This window comes from Seriola dumerili, unplaced genomic scaffold (genome assembly GCF_002260705.1).
Source record: "Seriola dumerili isolate Sdu_G_001 unplaced genomic scaffold, Sdu_1.0 BDQW01000538.1, whole genome shotgun sequence".
In the NCBI taxonomy this organism is placed as follows: Eukaryota; Metazoa; Chordata; class Actinopteri; order Carangiformes; family Carangidae; genus Seriola; species Seriola dumerili.
In genome coordinates this window covers 2,232,024-2,251,165 of record NW_019174793.1, presented here as the reverse complement: position 1 = coordinate 2,251,165, position 19,142 = coordinate 2,232,024, and the positions used below count along the sequence as shown (strand labels likewise).

Here is a 19,142-nt window from a genome sequence, read left to right as displayed (position 1 = left end):
GCTCCAGCTATAAAACGAATCAATGTATTTTAACTATGATGGAAGTTACTGAGACAGAAACTTTTAAACCCAGTGTCATTTAGTCTTCCTACACGTTCTTACTTCCCAGCAAAAAAAAATTTCAATTTTAAAAAGTTCACAAAAAGTAATATTTTTCACACATTGATTTTGCTTTTTTTTTACAACCTTCATATATTTTCTTTAACCTCAGTTCAAGTTTCAGGCATAGGCTATTCCATGTCATTCATAAAGCAATGCAGTTTGGCTTAGGCTATGCATGTAGTAATGCAGCTCAGTCACCAGTTTGCATTCTACAGGCCTTTTCCTTTTTCCCCATCACTTCATTCCACTTCCATCTGCTTCCTCATACAAATTCAAGCCAGCAAGGGCAGGTGAGCCACATGCAAAAATGTTAAAAATGTCTACATGGAAGCATACAATTAAAAAAAAAAAGAAATATAAACTAGCCAATCTTTTTATTTCAAGGAAATTCTTGTAGAAATCCAAAATGCTTATAAAGTCAGTTTGGCAGTTTCAGAACTTTGTGCCTATTTTCCCGTGAGGGGCAAACCGACTCGTCTTGCCAAGAAATGAGAAATATTCTGAGAACAACAAACTGTAAGCCATCTGGTATTTCCTGGCATGCTAACCCACTTAAAACTGGAAAGCAGTTGTCTGGTATGGATGGAATGAATAATTGTGTGAATCGATGAAACCCTGACACTGCAACAACTGTACACTGACACCTCTATCCACTGCCCTGTAATATTGTACTGTGAGGTACAGGTTAGTTTGTATGTGGTGTTAAGGATTATATCCACATTGGTATGAACAGACTGTGACGTTGTTTTCTTCTGTATTGTATTTTGAATAAGTGCTGCAGTTTTAGTTTTGGGTGGTCCAAAAACAATCTAGTTTAATGCAACATAAACAACTGCTATATTACATGTGTTGAATACACCTGTGGTCTTGAATGCAAAATTGAAAATGAACGACTGAGTCTGACATACAGCACAAAGCTTGCCGAGCTTTCTACATTCAGAAGCTTTTACAATTTAGTACATAAGACTTCATGTTGCCAAAATTGGGATGATTTTCATGTCATATCAAGCTGTCAGTTACACAATAAAGGTTCCCCAAAAAGTAAATTCACAAAGCTCTCTATACGTGAATGCAACCAAGCTAACAAGGTTGACAACCTTCTCCGTTCACCACCGTATAGTGAAACCAGTTTAAACAGAATAGAGTAAGAATTAAGTGGGAGTAAAGTACTGATAGAATTTATGATGCACATGAGCGTCATATCTTTGAAAGCAAATCAAATAAGCAAAAAATGTGGTGGAAATTCATTAGAGACAGACAATGTGTTTGGAATCTAATCAGAAAGTAGAAATAATGATGCATGAACATCCATTTTCATGCAAACCTGGCAGCAGGTACATTATATACTTTAAAAGGATGTGGGTTCTGCGGTTGTAGTTGCATCGTTGTGTGCTGTGGGTACAAAGATGCAGGATACTACAGTGGCAGCCTGTGGCAATGACACCCACACATAACTGAAATATCTTAAATGAGTATTTTCAGTTGTTTTTCTCATATATTGCACGTGAACTGTAGTTTTAATGAATTAAAAATGCTATATATAAGGCTTGTAGCACCACTCTCACAACATACTAAGAAGAGAAAGTAAGATTAAGATCATAAGTAATTAAAGCTTGTAACAATAAAGCCTTGGTTATATTGGTAATGTAGTCAAAACATATTGATATTCACACTAAATGGTTGTGGTAATCACACAGAAATGCAATATGATGCTAACAGGTTGGTTAGCTAATACTACTGGTGTAATCAGTTCCTGATGCCTCTGTCACACTAACACAGCTACAACTACAATTGATAAATGGGTGTGTTAGATTTACAGTAGGTGTGCGAATGATCAAGTATTGACAATGGTCAGTAATATTAATGGTGCTGATACATATATTATATATATAAAAATTGTATTATTTGTCAATTGTTTAGTCTTTTATTGTTTGTTTGTAAATATCATATGGGTGAATGTAATTACTGCTAAAAACAAACATTTATCCGGTTTAAAATAATGAGAAAAAATTTAATTTGGAAATAAAAATACATATTTGATTGTAGTAAGTAAAATCACAGTTGATCAGAAAATGCAGGATCAATGTATTTGGGCTGAAGATGAAAAACATCGGACATTTGCCTGCAGTCTGCTGGCACAGACACCCGTCCAATCCCTCCCGCTGTAATACTGAACGGCAGCTGGCTACACCAATCAGACACCGCTATCTCACGGGCCTGGACCAATCACATACCACGTCGGCTTAGCGTGGGCGGGGACATAGCGGAAGCGACGGGCTGGCTCAGCGGCCATTGATGCGTTTTTATCTCCGAGAGGACAAACTGAGATTAATTCCTCCATATCTGCGGTTGTGTGTGAACCGGAGCCATGGTGTCTCACTCCCTCGCCCTGCCGATGATCTGCTTCACCACGCTATGGGGGCTGGTGGGGGTCGTGGCCCCGTTTTTGGTGCCGAAAGGACCCAACCGGGGGTAGGTGGTCCAGCTACCGTTAATTGGCTGCAATTAACGGCGGTTTTTTTTTAGCGTTATCTTTCATTTTATACACGAACATTTGCATCCAGATATTAGTTCATATTTTCATTATTTAAAATCAGCGTTTAATCCATATTCAGCTGCATAGTATCAATATAAATACACGAGCGTGCTCCTGCTCATGTGATGGAGGCCCTGTGCGCGTCATCCTGCGTCCATCCCAGCATCTCATCCCTCCATCCCTCCATCCATCCCTCCCTCCCTCCACTCTGTATCAGTAAGGTTAAAGGGTCAAAACAACATGAAGAAAGAAGGAAAATAAAAGTCGTTCTGCACTGTGTTAGTGTTGGGTTGTAATGTTGGAAAATGGGAACAATAAGTGATGCTGGAGCAGCCACAGTGGTCCACGGGCTCTGCAGTCAGGCATCAATATAACTGTGGATTTATTCAGCTGTTTAACCAGAAATACTTTAACAGGACTCAGGTAGAGCAGTTATGAGATACAGGTAAGTTTCTCAGCCTGTAAGTGAGTCTGATCTGTATGACACTCACTGCATTCAACTTTAATGACTGAAGTTTCTTTATTGTTTGCAGGTAAACATTTCAATGCAAAAAACTGAACATTGTAGGCATCATGAAAGTAGATTTTGTGGCAGTTGTAGTGGTTTGCATTAGATTGTACAGGTGTACCTAATAAAGTGGCCACTGAGTTTCTAGGTATTGTGATAAACAACTGTCTGGAACTGTGAGTCAGTCTGCCTGAAAAATCATGGTACTTCATCATATTAATGAAACATTTGTTGGAAAACAATATTTCCATGGAGCAGTTCCACAGTTGTCTCATCCAACCAGCATACACTCACATTAGTTACTAACCATATTATTATAAGGGATAAATGGTTTGACAGTTGACAAATGGTGTGTGTCGTAATGTTGCCAAACTCTGCTATAAGCTCAGAAAATATGGTGCGTTTCTATTTTAAATTGGGTGTGGGACATGAACACTAAAACAATAATGATGATAATGTGATGATATTTGTTTAAGAACTCAAAATCAGAAGGTAAAAAATGCCACTTCTACAATTCACCCCACTACGTTTTACAAAATCATATTTCTTAAACTGTGTGTTATTAGGTATTTAAGATCTCAGAACGTTGTCATGTCAGGTGTGTGACTGACCGACTCTGTCCTCTTTGACAGTGTGATCGTCACCAGTCTCATCCTCACAGCCGTCTGCTGCTACCTGTTGTAAGTACAAGCTCTCCTCCTCCTCCTCCTCCTCCTCCTCCTCCTCCTCAGTGTGAAGCTGCTGTCATTTTGCATGTTTAGAAATGTTTCCTCTAACTTTTATAAATGACCTCTAACGAGTCGACTTCAGGAAACAAACTGAAAGTCGCTGAGCGGCTGAGGTCGGGCCTGGTTTCATGTGTCTGACACGCTGCCTTTATTAACAAAAAGATCAACTAATTATATCGTACACAAACTTATGATCAAAATAACCACACCCACCTCCTCTCCACCTCACCCACACAGGCGAACAAGAGCTGAAGTCAGCCACTTATATCCATGTGACCCAACTGTCCATAATCAGCGATCTCACAAACATAGTGATGAATAACAATATTTGAATCACCCAAAATATAACCCACAAAATCCAGTCCTCCAATCATTCATGGCTCCTACGTGAGCAGTGAGTGTAGTTTCACAATAAAAGCAGTTTTTCCAGCGCGTCAGTCTGTTTCTAAAAGTGTCCCACCCTTGATAATTTTATGCCAATAGCTCTGTATGACAGAAAAGAGAAGTGAAGATCAATAACGAGTCACAAGGATTTTAAAAACATGGGAAATTAGCATTTATCAGCTGAGCAACATGAGGTGGAGACAATCAGAGAACCAGTTATAGTGGAGAACAAGCTGCTGGGAGAGGAGGAAGAGACAGACGAGTTACTCCGGTAATTAACATCAGATCGTGAAGCATGTGTAAGAATCCAAACAGGACGTGCAGAAAACGACCAGCCGGATGTTTTAAGAGATCTAAACGCACTGAAACAAACTGAGACCACAGCAGCCGTACAAAGCTTTACAGTCTGAAACCGCCTGCAAGAGAACGTGACACATCTGGACAATAGATGCAGGACAAAGGATGGAGAGAGCATTTTTAATGATTGTGTGGTGAGAAACACTGAGCTAAGATAATCTCTAAATCCATCAGGCTCGTCGAACCGTGTAACAAAAACCAGGTCACTGCACAGGATGTGCACGCAGCATCATTAATCCACCAGCAGAGGGCGCTCCGGCTCCTTCAGCGGCTGAACGTCCCTCCACCAACAACAAGCCCACAAGCAATAGCAGATCCCCAAACCTTAAAGTCAGTGTAACGAAAACCTGGTCTCCACTGTTTTATAATGATGCACCTGGATGAGTCGGAGCAGCTTGAATGGAAGAGAGGGACGGTGAATGTGTGGAATACATCCACTTGGAAAGATTACTTATAATCATAGACCTCAGAAAATAACAATTTATCACTTATTATATCTTCAAGACGTTTATCTGTAACAGAGTATTAACACGCCGACAAAGATAAAGACTCTTCGTCTTTGTGGGTTTTATTCAAATATAACATTTGCAAATGGGCTCAGCATTCATTGGCAGATAAACGGCCCCGACATGAGAACAATCCACCGTCTTATACTATGAACAAGAACAAGAATGTGGGAGTATCCGGCCCTCGCTGACTGTCGGTGATGTCCGGCCGCACAGACAGGTAGCTGTGAATTCTAGAGCCCGACCGATATTGGATTTTTGGGGGCGGTGCCAATACTGATATTATGGAGTAAAAAAATTCTGATATCGATATATATATGTATATATATAGATATATATATGTATATATGAGCACTGCTACATTACAAAGCTATGTAATGTAGCAGGATATTTTACAGTTTAACAATAAACTTTATTGTCCAAAATTACATCAGTAACTGAGATAGTAAATTTCACTGGGAATTAAATAAAAGAACTATAAAAAATAAAAAACTACAAATAAAAAACAGGAACAAATATGTATATATATTATATATGTATATTAAATTGAATGGAAACAAAGAATCAAATATCCATAAAATGCTGCCTGTATAACTTGACTTGACCTGAGCATTTCTGCTGCGTTATTGCCTCTTAATAAAAGTTTTCATATCAGCTCGTATCGGAGAATATATCCACCGATACCCATATATCTGTGACAGGCCGATATCGGTCGATAAAATCAGCCGACCGATAAATCGCTAAAGACGATCATCGAGTAAAAACAAGATATGCGGGGTAAGAAGGCAGGTAAAGAACTACTCCACCCTAGTCAAGGAACAGCTTATCAACCGAGGGGTTAAAATGAGGTAACATGAGCGCACACATGTGGTGGTATATATTTCTCCCATTAAAACAAAAACAAAAATAATCACAATTGAATTTTCCACGACAACCTTTACTAAAGTCCTGTTTTTGTCCATGTATGAGGTCTTCATCTCCACACTGTGTCTGTTTAATATGTTCCAACTATTTTAAATACTAATTAAATTAAGGAAAATAAGATGCACTGCCATGGATCCATGTTGCACTAATACAACTGCTGCTATCACTATTAATACTTTGTGTTGTGGTGCTTTTTGTGCTTTATTTAAGTTCAGTAAATGAAATGTCGAGCCAGTATTTTACCAACTGGGTTTATATTGTTGTGAACTTTGACCCAAAGCCAGTTACTGATCAGTAGCATCTCTTCAGATGGTCCCGTAAGAACAAAAATAAAGAAAATGATAGTAAATAAATAAAAAGATATTTATCTGTGGTTAAGTCTTACTGTTTACAGCCACACTGTGCTCCATTCAAACTGGCTTCATTCCAGAAAAAGCCTCCAAAAAGGCACAAAGACATGAAGATGAACAAAATGAGAAAACACCAGTGGTTCAATCAGTTTGGTCAAACCCACAGTGTAGCATCTTCCCAAATGTAAAATTACAATTTAGCCTGTTAGCTCCCACAAAGTAGCTTATAATCAGGTTTGAATCCATTTACACACAAACCATAAATCAGCACAGTGCTTCAGATGACACCGTGTTAAAGGGCCGCTGTAAATACTGAGTGACGTAATCGCATCAAGCTAGCATGTTTGTTGCTACCAGCCACTAGCTTGAAACAGAGGAAACAGATGAAGGGACTTACAGTTTATCCTGGGCAGTGATACTGAAGGACACACTGAGATCAAACTTCACCTGGCCAGCACACGGCCCAGGTGATCCAGGGGTCCTTTGTAGATTCACTCTGGCTGAGCTCTGTACCAGGTGCCTAATAATCCGCCTGATTTAAAGTCTGGTAAACACACAAGAAGCTTCCACCTGTCTCTGATGTAATTTTTTGCTAATTAAAATACATACAAATTATCATTCCACTGAGTCCAGAGAACTACAGTCATTAAAAACAGATTCTTAACGCTTCATTCAGACCACCTTCACGATGTCCCATTGTGTGTGAGCTCACGGTGACGCTTGCCAGGTCATTAAGAAAACGTAGCTGCGTCCAGGCCGGCCTGCAGGTTGAGCTCATTAGCTTTGCAAAGCGATAGACAATCACATTTGATTTAAAAGGACGATAAAAGAAAAAAAAAAAGACACTGCTCACATTCATTTAGCCAAATAACAGCTCTGAGAGTTGGTTGGAGTTGGACGTGTTTAAAAGTTGACCGAGTCTCTTGTGTCCTCGGCCTTCTGGGATTTTGCCGCAAAGCTGTTTTTCCTGTGTAGTGCTGTTGTGTGCTCTCTCTACAGTACTGCTGGCGATTACAGCGGTGCGATCTATTGGTTGTTGCCCAAATCTGCAGCAATAAAACCCAAGTTGTAAAGAAAAGCAGCTTTTCTTTGAAGCTATACATAATAGAGTGTCCCTCTGTGCTAACATGTGACTCATTCTCTCTGTCTTCACTCAGTTGGTTGATAGCCATCCTGGCCCAGGCCAACCCCCTGTTTGGCCCTCAGCTGAAGAATGAAACTATATGGTATCTGCGCTACTTCTGGGAATAAACAAGGTCAGTTTGTCAGGACAACATTTAAAGGCACAGCCTCCTCTCAAAGGAGTCACTGGCTTGTCTGGCAGTTTAATCTGAATCCAGATCCACTGTTAACCACTACACATCTTCTATCATGTAAAAATTGAATGTAGTTCTGTAAGTAGCATCATCCTCCGAAACAAAAGGTAACAATCAAATTTTCATGTTTTTTTCCTTCAAGTTTAAAGGTCCCATATAGTATAAAGATAGATGTCCATGTGTAGTGTGATTATAGATCAGCTCTAGCTTCTATATTAATACTGTGAAAGTATCAAAGCCTCAGTCCACAGAGAAATGCACACAGCCTGTATTCAGAAACTGAGCCTTAAAACCAGCCGTCAGGACTTCTGGAACTTTGTGATGTCACAACAAAGCAGCCACCAAGCCCAAGATGCCCAAGTTTCTCTGAGTGTTTTTACCTGAAATCTGCTATATGCATCAGAAGACAGACTCAGAGCCTCCTCTCTTGTGATTGGCTCACTGACCTGTTGTTACTAGAGCTCCAGAGAGAAGCCTGAAATCAATGTGTGTAAAAACAGGAGCTGCATTTCAAGCATTTTATTTTGAAACATTAAATTAAATGTAATTAATTAACTCCAGTAATCAAAAAACTTTGATTTTATTGAATAAACAAAACAAACTTTCCACAATGTTTATCATATATAAATGAGATTCTTCGGTTATGTATCTTCGGAGACCTTTTGGCACATCTCAGCTCGGCTAGATTAATGCTTATTGTTGTTTTACTGCTATTTTGTGTTAATAAAGATTCAATTTAAATGCACAAAACCACAAGAATGAGCAAAAGGAGGCTGAACAGTGAGACAGAGGATCGATAGAAAATGTGAACCGCCGTGTCTTTGTGTGTTTCCTCCTCTGCCGGCTGCTCGGCACCAACAGGTTCTGCTCCTTCAGCATTCGCCTGTTGGCAAATTAAAAACCACTCCATTTTTCTTCTCTCTCAGAATGCACTGAGAAAAAAAACTGTAAAATCCCCACCACTGAGCTGCCTGCGGTGACAGGAGTGGCATTCAGGCGTGAATATTTATCAACTCCACAACAAAAATGAGCTCGGTGAAAAACGAAAAAAAAAAAAGAAAAGGGGGGGGGTATTGGGGGGAGTGGGGGGGCACTTTAATGTGTTTTCAGAGGCATGTTTGCTCCTCTGAACTGAGCTGTTTCCAATCTCGCTTTGATCCTCGCTGTCAAACAGTTGTGATTAGAACTAATGTTCCTGATGCAGAAATGATTCAGTGTCTTTGTGTTTCTCCCTCCAGGACTGAGTCATGTGACGCCTCCTCCCTTCATCCCTGTCCCCCGGTTTGCTGGACTCGATTTCAACGTAACTCCTAATCATCAAACACACACACACACACGCACACACATACACACACACACATACACACGCATACACACACGCACACACGCTTCCGATCAGCAAAACTGGTGGAACATTTCTTCTGTTCATCAGGTTTCTTTTCAACCTTTAAGGATAATGTAGAGTTTGTGGAGGGGAAGGTTTAGAGTTTATCGGGACACTCGTTGTGTTGTGTGTTTTGTGAAATGCACGCAGTACGCAGGATTTGTGAGCAAATCAAATACGAAGAAAGCACTGACTGTTTTTTGTTTCCGTCTGTTAATGAAAAAACCAGGACATCATCTGTTAGGTGTAGATATTAATCGTCCATCTCTGAAATGTGCAATCCTGAAATACTTTAGTTCACTCTGTGTTTGTTTACATTTTTTTTTTTTTTTTTGGTTGTTGTGTTGCTGCCATCAGGGAACATTAATTTTCGGTGTGTTTGTATTTATTTTGGCCGGCGGACACTGATGTAAGCCCCTTGTAATTACCTCGGTGTCCGCGCGGTCTTGTTATATAACTGTTATTTACATTGATGTAATGGTGTGTGTGTGTGTGTGTGTGTGTATGTGTGCGCGTGCGAGAGATAGTGTGTGTATGTGTGTGTGTGTGTGTGTGTGTGTGTGTGTGTGTGTGTGTGAAGAGTTCATTACTGTGAGTGTTTGGACCGCGGCCATGAGAATCTCCCAAATCTGTAGAAGTGAAGAGCGATTCCCTCCACTTTAGACCACTTCAGCCTGAAACTCCCTCCCACATTCCCCTCATGCTCGACACCGCGGAGGTCCTCGTTGCCATGGTGATCTCATCGCCCAATTCAGTCCTGCTCCACTCGACCCCTTTTGATAAAATCCTGCCCATTCTACGTGTGTGTACAGATGCACTGTAGGCTGTGCTGTGGGGGGGACACAGTTTTTTTGGAGAGATAGATTTATAGATTTGGTTTTAACGTCCATGATTTTAAGCCCCCCCCCCCCTGTTAATGTCAGCCTTTCAGTTACACCAAATTCCTCATTTAAACTTTGCCTAATGAATTCTTTTGGGGTTTTGCAGTTCTTCAAGGCACAGTGACCCCCCCGCCCCCCCCAGCCTCCCTCACATCTTTTCAGCGGCAGAGAAGCAGAGAAACTAGATGCTTTTAAATTCATTCATTTGCCAGAAGATAAAGCAAGGAAAGAAAAACATGTTGTTTTCGTTGCACATTTTTTAAGACATTTTCTCTGTCTGACACCCCCATGATATCAGTGGCGGCTGCCTCTGAGTGGCTGGTGATGGATATTTAATCAAAGGCTGACAGCGCTCCAGAATATTAAATCAAAGTGCAGTGAAACTCTAGTTCGGCAGAATCCGTTGTTCTCTCACGTACTGTAGGAATCAAGTGGCAGGAAGTGAACTGATGGCTACAGCTGGTACAGTTCGTGCCGTACTGTGAGTGCATATGTTAATCTATACACATGCGCTCCAGTATGTAGGGCGTCGCTGTGTGTTTACACCGCCGCCACCAGCTGGAACGGTCCCGGGGTCGGGGTTACCCTCTGTCGTTTGAATCTCTGCCCTGGCGCCGACGCGCTCTGCTCTGCGGCGCGTGGTTCCATGCTTCGCGGCTGAACGTACAGTTATCTGATGATGATGATGATGATTTTACAAATAGATCCACTCCTGTTTAATCTTTTTTTTTTTTTTTTTTGGAAGATTTGCCTTGAATGAGACGCTGGTGTGACACGCCTGCGTCCTCCTGATGCTTTAAGAAGAGTCTCAGCTGCCGCGCCATCGCCACAACTACAACTCCCTCCTTCCACTTCCACCTATCTCCAACCTTGAGACCCCCCCCCTTTATTCCTCCCTCCCTCCCTCCCTCCCTCAACACTGTCCCTCCCCCTTCCTCCTCTTCCTCCTCTCTTAAACCACTTTGCTTCAGCCAAAAAAAAAAAAAAAAAAATCAAAATCAATATACAGCTACTTTTTAGAAAGACCAAATTGCGTTGTATCTTTTCCTCCAGACCTCTTCGGTAGTTGTGGCGGCGGCGTCACGCATCTGAGAGACTGTGCCGTGCAGTCTGTTACATAAGTGGAGACCCACATCAGATAAAAGTGGGAATCACATCTGATCACACCGACACATAGTCTGACTTCCCTCGCCAGGAAATCTGACTCTGTTGCATGCTGGGAGTTCAAGTTTCACTCCGTCCAGTGAGCCTGTAAACAAGAGTCACATGGACTCCACGAGTAGCTCATTTGTTGGACGGAGTTTAGGTAACATGTCAGCCCGCTCGGTTAGAAACGTCGGCGCTGGTGGAGACTCAAAACAAATCTGTAACTTCAGCTCGGTCTCTGTTCGCTCCAGCTGTGAGCACATGAAGGGAAAAAGCTGCGTATGAGCATCGTCGGTCCAGACTGCGGTTCGCTCTCACTTCATTTTCTTTCTGTCAGGCTTTCCAACCATTAACTATGTACCCACAAACCCTTGTGTTTTTGGGTTTGTTTCCTGCCGTTGGTTTCTCTTACATTCCCGATCCCACTCATAATGAAACGTGCTACGATCAGCCTCTAAAAGGACAGAGTCACATTTTCACCGTCCAACATTGAAAACCTTGTTTTTCTTCTCCCTCTCTGATGAATCTGTCCGGTCCCTTTTGACAACTGGCTGCTGTTTGTCTCTTAAATAATCCTGGCAACATAGATGGAAATGGGGATTTTATTTTAGTGTGATAAGAGTCACCATGGTAACAAAAATCTACTAAATCACACATCTAATTGTTGGTGGAGATGAGTTCCTATATGTGACCTTGTGATAGTGTGAAGTAAATGCTTCTGTGTGAGTGGCATTGTAAGTGAAACACCCAATAAAAAGAAACTATATGTCTCTGACGCTCTCTGTTGATATTATTAACGTTCCTCTTGAGCGCACACTGATGTACACACTGCACACTGCACACTACACACTACACACTCCTGTTTGAATGGAAACACTACGAGTGAAAAGCCTTTTGATTAGAGGATCCAGATTCTCTGCAGGACTCTGCAGGTTTCACAAATACCTAAACGTCACCCTTTTACCCTCATGCAAGTTTATTCTTATCTCACAAGGATACAACAACACACACACAAACACACACACATCATATCAAACACTATTTCTCTTTCTCGTATATAATTTTTCTTTTCTTTTATGTATTCCAGTATAAGGACATATCTTTTATATTGATCTTGTATATATATATATATATATGTATATTTTTATCTTTATAACTTCTCTGCCGAGGAGCGACTGGAACCTAATTCCCCCTGGGGATCAATAAGGTATTCTGATTGTGATCGGGATTTATCCGAGGTATTCAGAGGGTTTTATAGGAGGCACATTATACCCAGAGTTCTGTTTGGGTTTGTGCAAAACAGAAAAAGACAGATGATGCATGACGTGTCAACACCTCTGTCGCGTCTTGTTGTGCTTCCTGTGAAAGGGCGGGGCCCTCGGTGAGGGACTGTGGCGGTTTTAAACAAGTTACCTTGGCAATCAAGGACAAGGTTGATTCCCCTCACTCACGCAAAAAGATCGTCACACAGTCACAGGGAGGCAGGCGTGCACAATTCACACGCCATCATTCGGCTCACATCATCCATGAGGCGCAGGCATTTTCACCAGGAGAGGATGCAACAGAAAAAGCCAAGCCTGGATACTTCCTATCTTATCATACTGAAGAGGTGAGAGACCAAGAAGCTGTTCCCTCTAAAGTCACTCTGTTGTTGGAGGAGCTGCAAAGTGAAAGACTGAGAACCAAAAAAAAAGGTAAGGTGCATTTACCTGCTGATTTGCTCTTAAAGGCTCAAAACTTATTCTTGTGTTTCTGCACTGAAGCTGCAGGTTTCATCCAGAATGTGATCAAGGTGGAAAAAGCAGAAAAAAGCCTCATAAACATCATTTACACCACAATGAGACTCGAGCTCTGAAGCTTGTTATAAGATTTTACCTGACTGGCACACGACTGATCGATTGCATCAGGGTTGATAGATCATCATACAGATGGACGACACCGGCTTCATTACTCTAATGTTCAAGAGCAATGACGCCAGTTTACATTAAGCCTCATAAAGGATTTATAAATGGTTTGTTATTAATTCAGTTAACACTTTATGAATCATAAATAAACAGTTATAAACAAGTTTTTCATACATTGATGCAGGCTCACTATTTGGCAAGATCAAGTTAAAGCTTCCTTAGCCTTACTAATGACTTACTTTTTATTAATGAGTTACTAGTATTTATAGCTGGTAAAAGGGAGTCTTATAGCAACCCATTAATAAATGATGATGTGTTTTACACTTTACAATAAGGCTTCTTTTTACCGGTTATTAATGGTAGTAAGTCGTCAGCAAAACTAATGAGTAATGAGCATTAACTTGATCTTGCCAAATAGTGAGCCTGCATCTATGTATTAAACTGGGTTATAACTTGCTTATAACTGATTATTTATGATTTATTAAGTGTTAACAACTGAATTAATAACCTAATTATAAACCACCGATACCAGAGGTGGTACCAGATTAATAATAATACTTTAGGTTCCAGTTCCAGTCCGACCTGCGCCACCTACAGGCAAACAAAGTAATAGCTGCTGCAGTTTTGACACTTCCCGCTTCATTTAGTTTTTCTTTCATTTATTCAAACCTGGAGGATCGTGGATCATTTGCAACGATGTTGAGATACGCAGAAATACACAGAGCTCAAATTCAAAATTCAGATACTCAGTGAAAACATTTGCTCACTGAGGTGAAGTGGTTTGAACTGTCCAGGGAGAGCGAGCGTGTTGAACTTCAGAGCGTGTTGTACACAGTTCCATGTGGTTCACAGTAAACCCACGAGACCTGAAGCACAAGAGAGTCAGTAGAGCCAGTTAGGTCGGGTCCTGCGGTCCAGTCCAGTCCAGTATAGACGTTATACAGAACGTCCAATAAGGGCTTCATGGATGAAAAGGTAGAGGTGTTTATTATCACGCCTCTGTGCCAGAGAGGACCAACCAACAATGAGCGTTAAGAGGTCGGTTTGCCTCTTCAGACCTGCTGCTCAGATGGTCCAACAGCTTCAGAAACCTCCCGCCGCCCACACCTTCCCCAAAACCAATTATCCAGCATTCACACCCACCTCACACTGCCACCGGCCAGCTGTGCGGGGGTGAGAAAGGAGAGGGGGGGGTTGAACTTCTCTTTGTGGCTCTTGTTTTTCACTTTATCTTTTTTTTTTTTTTTTTTTGGTGTGTGTGTGTGTGTGTGTGTGAACAGCAGTGATAACACTGTCGGCTGTCATCAGGTTTTAAACAGTTTTGTGGCTTTTCATTCTGCTTTTGTTGTTTGTTTGTCCATTTGGAACAACTACACAAAACTGTCATCTGTGTTTTACAATCTATATTTTACACAATAAACCTGCAGAATAAGGGTTTTGTAAACATGAGCATATTTTCTACTGAATTCCAGAAAGATCTGCAGCAGATTTAATGTTGTTGTATCACCTCTTATCCAACAGATTTCATTTCTCTTTTCCTGTGTTTTATTTTGTTGATCCATAAGAAGATATATTTGTGGTTTCAAGAACCAAAAATCATCTCAGTGTAGTTTTACATCTCCTCTCTCAGGCTTCTCTCTGCAGCTCTAGTAACAACAGGTCGGTGATTGTTCTGAGTGATCCAATAAAAATAAAGCAGATTTCAGGTAAAAACACTCAGAGAAACCAAATCCTGTAAAGGTTTGGATGGTGGGTCCAGGTGGGCGGGGCTTGGTGACTGCTTTGTTGTGACATCACAAAGTTCCAGAAGTCCTGACGGCTGGTTTTAAGGCTCAGTTTCTGAATACAGGCTGTGTGCATTTCTCTGTGGACTGAGGCTTTGATACTTTCACAGTATTAATATAGAAGCTAGAGCTGATCTATAATCACACTACACATGGACACAGACCTTTACACTGGAGGAGCTCTAAAGGTTTAAAGGAAAAGAAAATAGCTGTTGAATGAAGAGGACAAAGAAATGTGTACAGGTCAAGTTCCTGGAGCATAAAGTGAATCCTGGTTCATAGACATTTCAACAGGGAAATCACAATCACTGATGTTTTTTTGTTTTTTTTAAAGCTGCTGTTTTGTGTTTCATAACCACAACCTCAATCTTGTTGTAATGCAGCTCTCACCCATCGGTGGCAGCACTGAGCTCACTGCAGCTGGGCACAACAAGGAAGATAAGAAATAACACACCATCTTGAATTTCACGTACCTCTTTTCTGGCTTTAATGGAAATCACCCACACTCCTTAAGAGTAAGTCGATTTTTAAAATGAGTTTACACTCCCCTGTTGTTGACGTTATTCCTCCTGATAGGTCACTGAGATGTTTACCTTTCCTTCAGCGAGTTCACATATTAAACATTGATTGATTGTGAACTTCTGAACACCAAATGCCCTAAATGGTGTCAGGTCATGCATTTCACATGACCCTTGGCATTAATTATGATTTTAACGAGGTCTAAACCATGGCTGTTTGGTTTTAAAAATTAAATAAAATAAATGTTTAAGCACATCCAGGAATCCAGAATAAAGTTTGGGAACAGAATAGTGAAACAACATGTTGCATGAATATTTATGAATATTTATTGTTGTGGAAAAATGTATTAGTAATGTACCAGTACGCTCAGCACAAATAGATTATGTTACTGCTATTTGTCTCCTCCGCTGTCCTCTTAGATTACCATATAAGAGGACAAACATCTATAATTCACAGCTGCAAATAAATGAGTGGCGGCACAGCGCTGCAGTCTCCCTATGGATGCTGATTAATGAGTGAACAGCCCATTAAGTCAATGTGACATTTTGAAAAAGCCGCAGTGCTCTCGTGTGACTGATTGACCAACGGTGATTTATACAACTGTCTGATCACGACTGAGAGAGAAAGATAAAGTTTCAGTCATTAAGCTTTACACTTACCAAAAACTGTGGTGTTGTCCTTTAAGTATCACGTACCCAAGCTGTGGCCTACATTTCTCTTTAAACAGATGAATGCCAAATTAATACACATTATTTAAGGGCACAGACACACACACACAGACACACACACACACACACACACACACAGCCTACAGGCCTACACATATGGGCTGTGAGTGACAGACACAGATAAACACCACAAACACCCCACGGCTTATCCTCTGTAATATTCATAAAATGTGGCTCATGCGCCATGACAACCTGCTTTCATCTGAGAGTACATTAAGATTTAACAATCTTTATGCAAACAGCTATATGAGCTGGCCTAAATAACACTGGCGGTGCTATAGACGGCTGTGTCTTTTCATCACAAGAGAGCAGCTGCAAGCCTGTTGATGCATAATTTAGTCTTTAGTCTTTATGCTGCCAGAAACAATTTTGAGAGCAATTTTTTTTTGAAGGTTAATACCTGATGATATCAATAGTTTATTAAAAAAAAAATCCCAATAATAATATATTTTCCAATATTTTTGATAATGATCTTTTGAACGTAGCAATATGTAACAGTGATTTTACACAGTAAACTTGACGTATAACAACTAGGCGTGGGCAGTGTGGAGAAAATCATCAGTCACTGTTTATGTAATTTTCCATTTCAGTGTTGATGTATGCTGCGATACAGTCATTATTTTCTCTGGAAAATCAATCGAGTAACTGTTGGATGAGATAATCAGACAGGAATGGACGTTTTAAATAAAAATAAATAACATTTTTAAGTTTTTTTGTCGCATTAATGCAAAAATTCAATAAATAAAAAAATCTTTGTACTTTAACTAATTCTATTGTCTCATGGTCACACAACACTCATGACACCCACAAGGATAACTATAGGATAAGGAAAACATAAAAAATGCAAAAAGTGTTTTAATAAGTCTCAACTATACTAAATTATAATAAATATTAAATGTAGTCGCAAGTGGTTTAACACATTTCTAAATGACCTAAAGCATATCTTTTTCCAATTCTACTTACAACATATTTTCTGATACTGATGTATGGTGATAAGCTAAAATCAGCTGTTGATTGTGTTCTAATATAGATAATTATATTATTATTTCATTCATACATGCACCCAGTTGCCAGTTTATTAGGTACACAATAAGTACACAGTCTAATACAGCAACCCTGCAATGAAACCAAACTTAATGAAGTTATAATGCTCAGTTTTTGTTGACACTGCAAAAAGGTGGTGATTGAAGTTTAAGGTCATTGTTTTAGGGTTAGTATTAAGTAGAGGTTGTTGTGTTTAGTCCACTCCATGTTTATCAATGAGAGCACAGACTCATCGCTTTTATTTATTTTATTTAAAGTAAACCACTGAGCTCCTGGATCCTCAGCGAGCTTAGGGAGTAGTTGTGTAACGGCTGTTGAGTTGTAGTGAGTCCGCTGTGGAGGCCTCCTGCCGGGGTCTGCTCCTCTGTTCAACACGTTGGTATGGAGGGGAATCGGCTCCAGCGGGGCTCTGCTCTGAAGCAGCCCGGAGCCCAGCTGGGGTCAGTGGGTTCACAGACTCAGTCCTCCCGGTGTCCTTAAAGACGGGTCGTGTGACCCCGCCCCTCTGACGACCGCCGTGTCGTAGAAACAAACCATATCCGTTTTCACTGGTTTCAACAGCAGTCAATTTATCAACTGTGAACTACCACAAACCGGAAATGTGGTAGTATGCCTTTCATAATAAAAGCTGTCTTCTCTCTTTGGGAGATAACATCTGATGACTTTCTAAATGTATTTTATGTATGTTGTAAAATACAGTTATCAAATAAAATAGGCTACCTATCATCTTTGAACTGTAAACACGATACTGTGTTTTCAGTTTCATATGAAAACTACATGTTTGTTGTGACATCTGTTTGAAACATGTAGTTAGATACTTATAGTTAGATAAGTATGGATAAGATTTTTCAGTTATGGTGAGTTATTTTGGTTTTATATGCTTAAAGGAAACTTTTTGGCCATGAAAATAAAAATGTGTTCATTCCATTTCAATTTTTTAAGTCATACAATTCAATTTCCACAAATCAAGGTTCATCCAATGGTAAGATTACCAAGTATAAACACTGGAAGTATTGATATGTAGGTTTTTTTCAAGAGGAATCAAAATTTCATGCTCAAAATCTGTGTTGTGATGTTTTTGGAATATCCTGTAGCAGTTTATAATTTAAAAACATTTTCTAAAACATTCAAGTCCCACTTAAAACTTGATTTGGCTTCATGCTAAAACTGTTGTATGATTTATTTTTGTTTTGTTTTGTTTGTTTTGTTTTGTTTTGTTTTGTTTTGTTTTGTCTTGTTTTATTTGGTTTAAAAAATGTTCTGTCATTTATTTTATTTTGTTTTGTATTGTTTTGTGGACTGTATAACTTCATCTGTTTCCGTGATTTCATGGAGGGTTGCTGCTCTCGTTTTCTTACTATATGCACTGATTTCAATTGAGCTGATGTGCACTGCATTCATTTTGTATGCACTGATACATGTCATTTTAAAGATTATTTAATCTATCAATGGCAAGGGCCTGGTGTTGGAAATTAGTTTCAGCTATATACTCATGTAAAGTACACTGGACATCGCCTCTGCAACTGTCTGTACTTGTCCCTTACTACTGTGTTTTGAGTTAGTATTATTATTGTTATTATTTTCCTTTTGGAATAATGATAATAATAATACTTTCCTATTCTGTATGTTTTTTGCTCTATGTTTTATTTATGTAATATTTTCTTATCTTACATGCTATTTTATATGTTGTCATGTATGATGTATTCTTGCTTTGAGCGCATTGAGTTTACGCCTGCTGTATGAAATGTGCTATATAAATAAAACTGGTTTGACTTGACTAATAATTAAAAAAAAAAAATCATCTCTATTACAAATTTAATTCCAGAAATATAGTATATATAGTATAATATAGTTTTAATTAAAAGTTAATTCATTTATTAATTTAAAAAATTGATTTTAATGGTAAAATAAATACCCAATTCAAATTTTAATTTGGATATTCACCATAGCAGTGAGCATCAACGCAACTTTTACTTTGAAACCCCCGACCGGAAGCTTGTCGCGCTACTCTCGCAGGAATTGACGCTCGGTCTACGGGATT

The 19,142-nt window shown here is 39.8% G+C and overlaps 1 protein-coding gene across 1 annotated transcript; it reads left to right on the top strand.

The window, feature by feature from the left end:
- The first annotated feature begins 2,371 nt into the window (after window positions 1-2,371).
- Window positions 2,372-10,100, top strand: LOC111235853 (V-type proton ATPase subunit e 2-like). Its single transcript, XM_022764426.1, has 4 exons — window positions 2,372-2,574; window positions 3,779-3,826; window positions 7,553-7,651; window positions 8,950-10,100. The coding sequence occupies exons 1-3, from the start codon at window positions 2,471-2,473 to the stop codon at window positions 7,644-7,646; spliced, it is 246 nt and encodes an 81-aa protein (XP_022620147.1). The 5' UTR covers window positions 2,372-2,470; the 3' UTR covers window positions 7,647-7,651; window positions 8,950-10,100.
- Window positions 10,101-19,142: the final 9,042 nt, after the last annotated feature.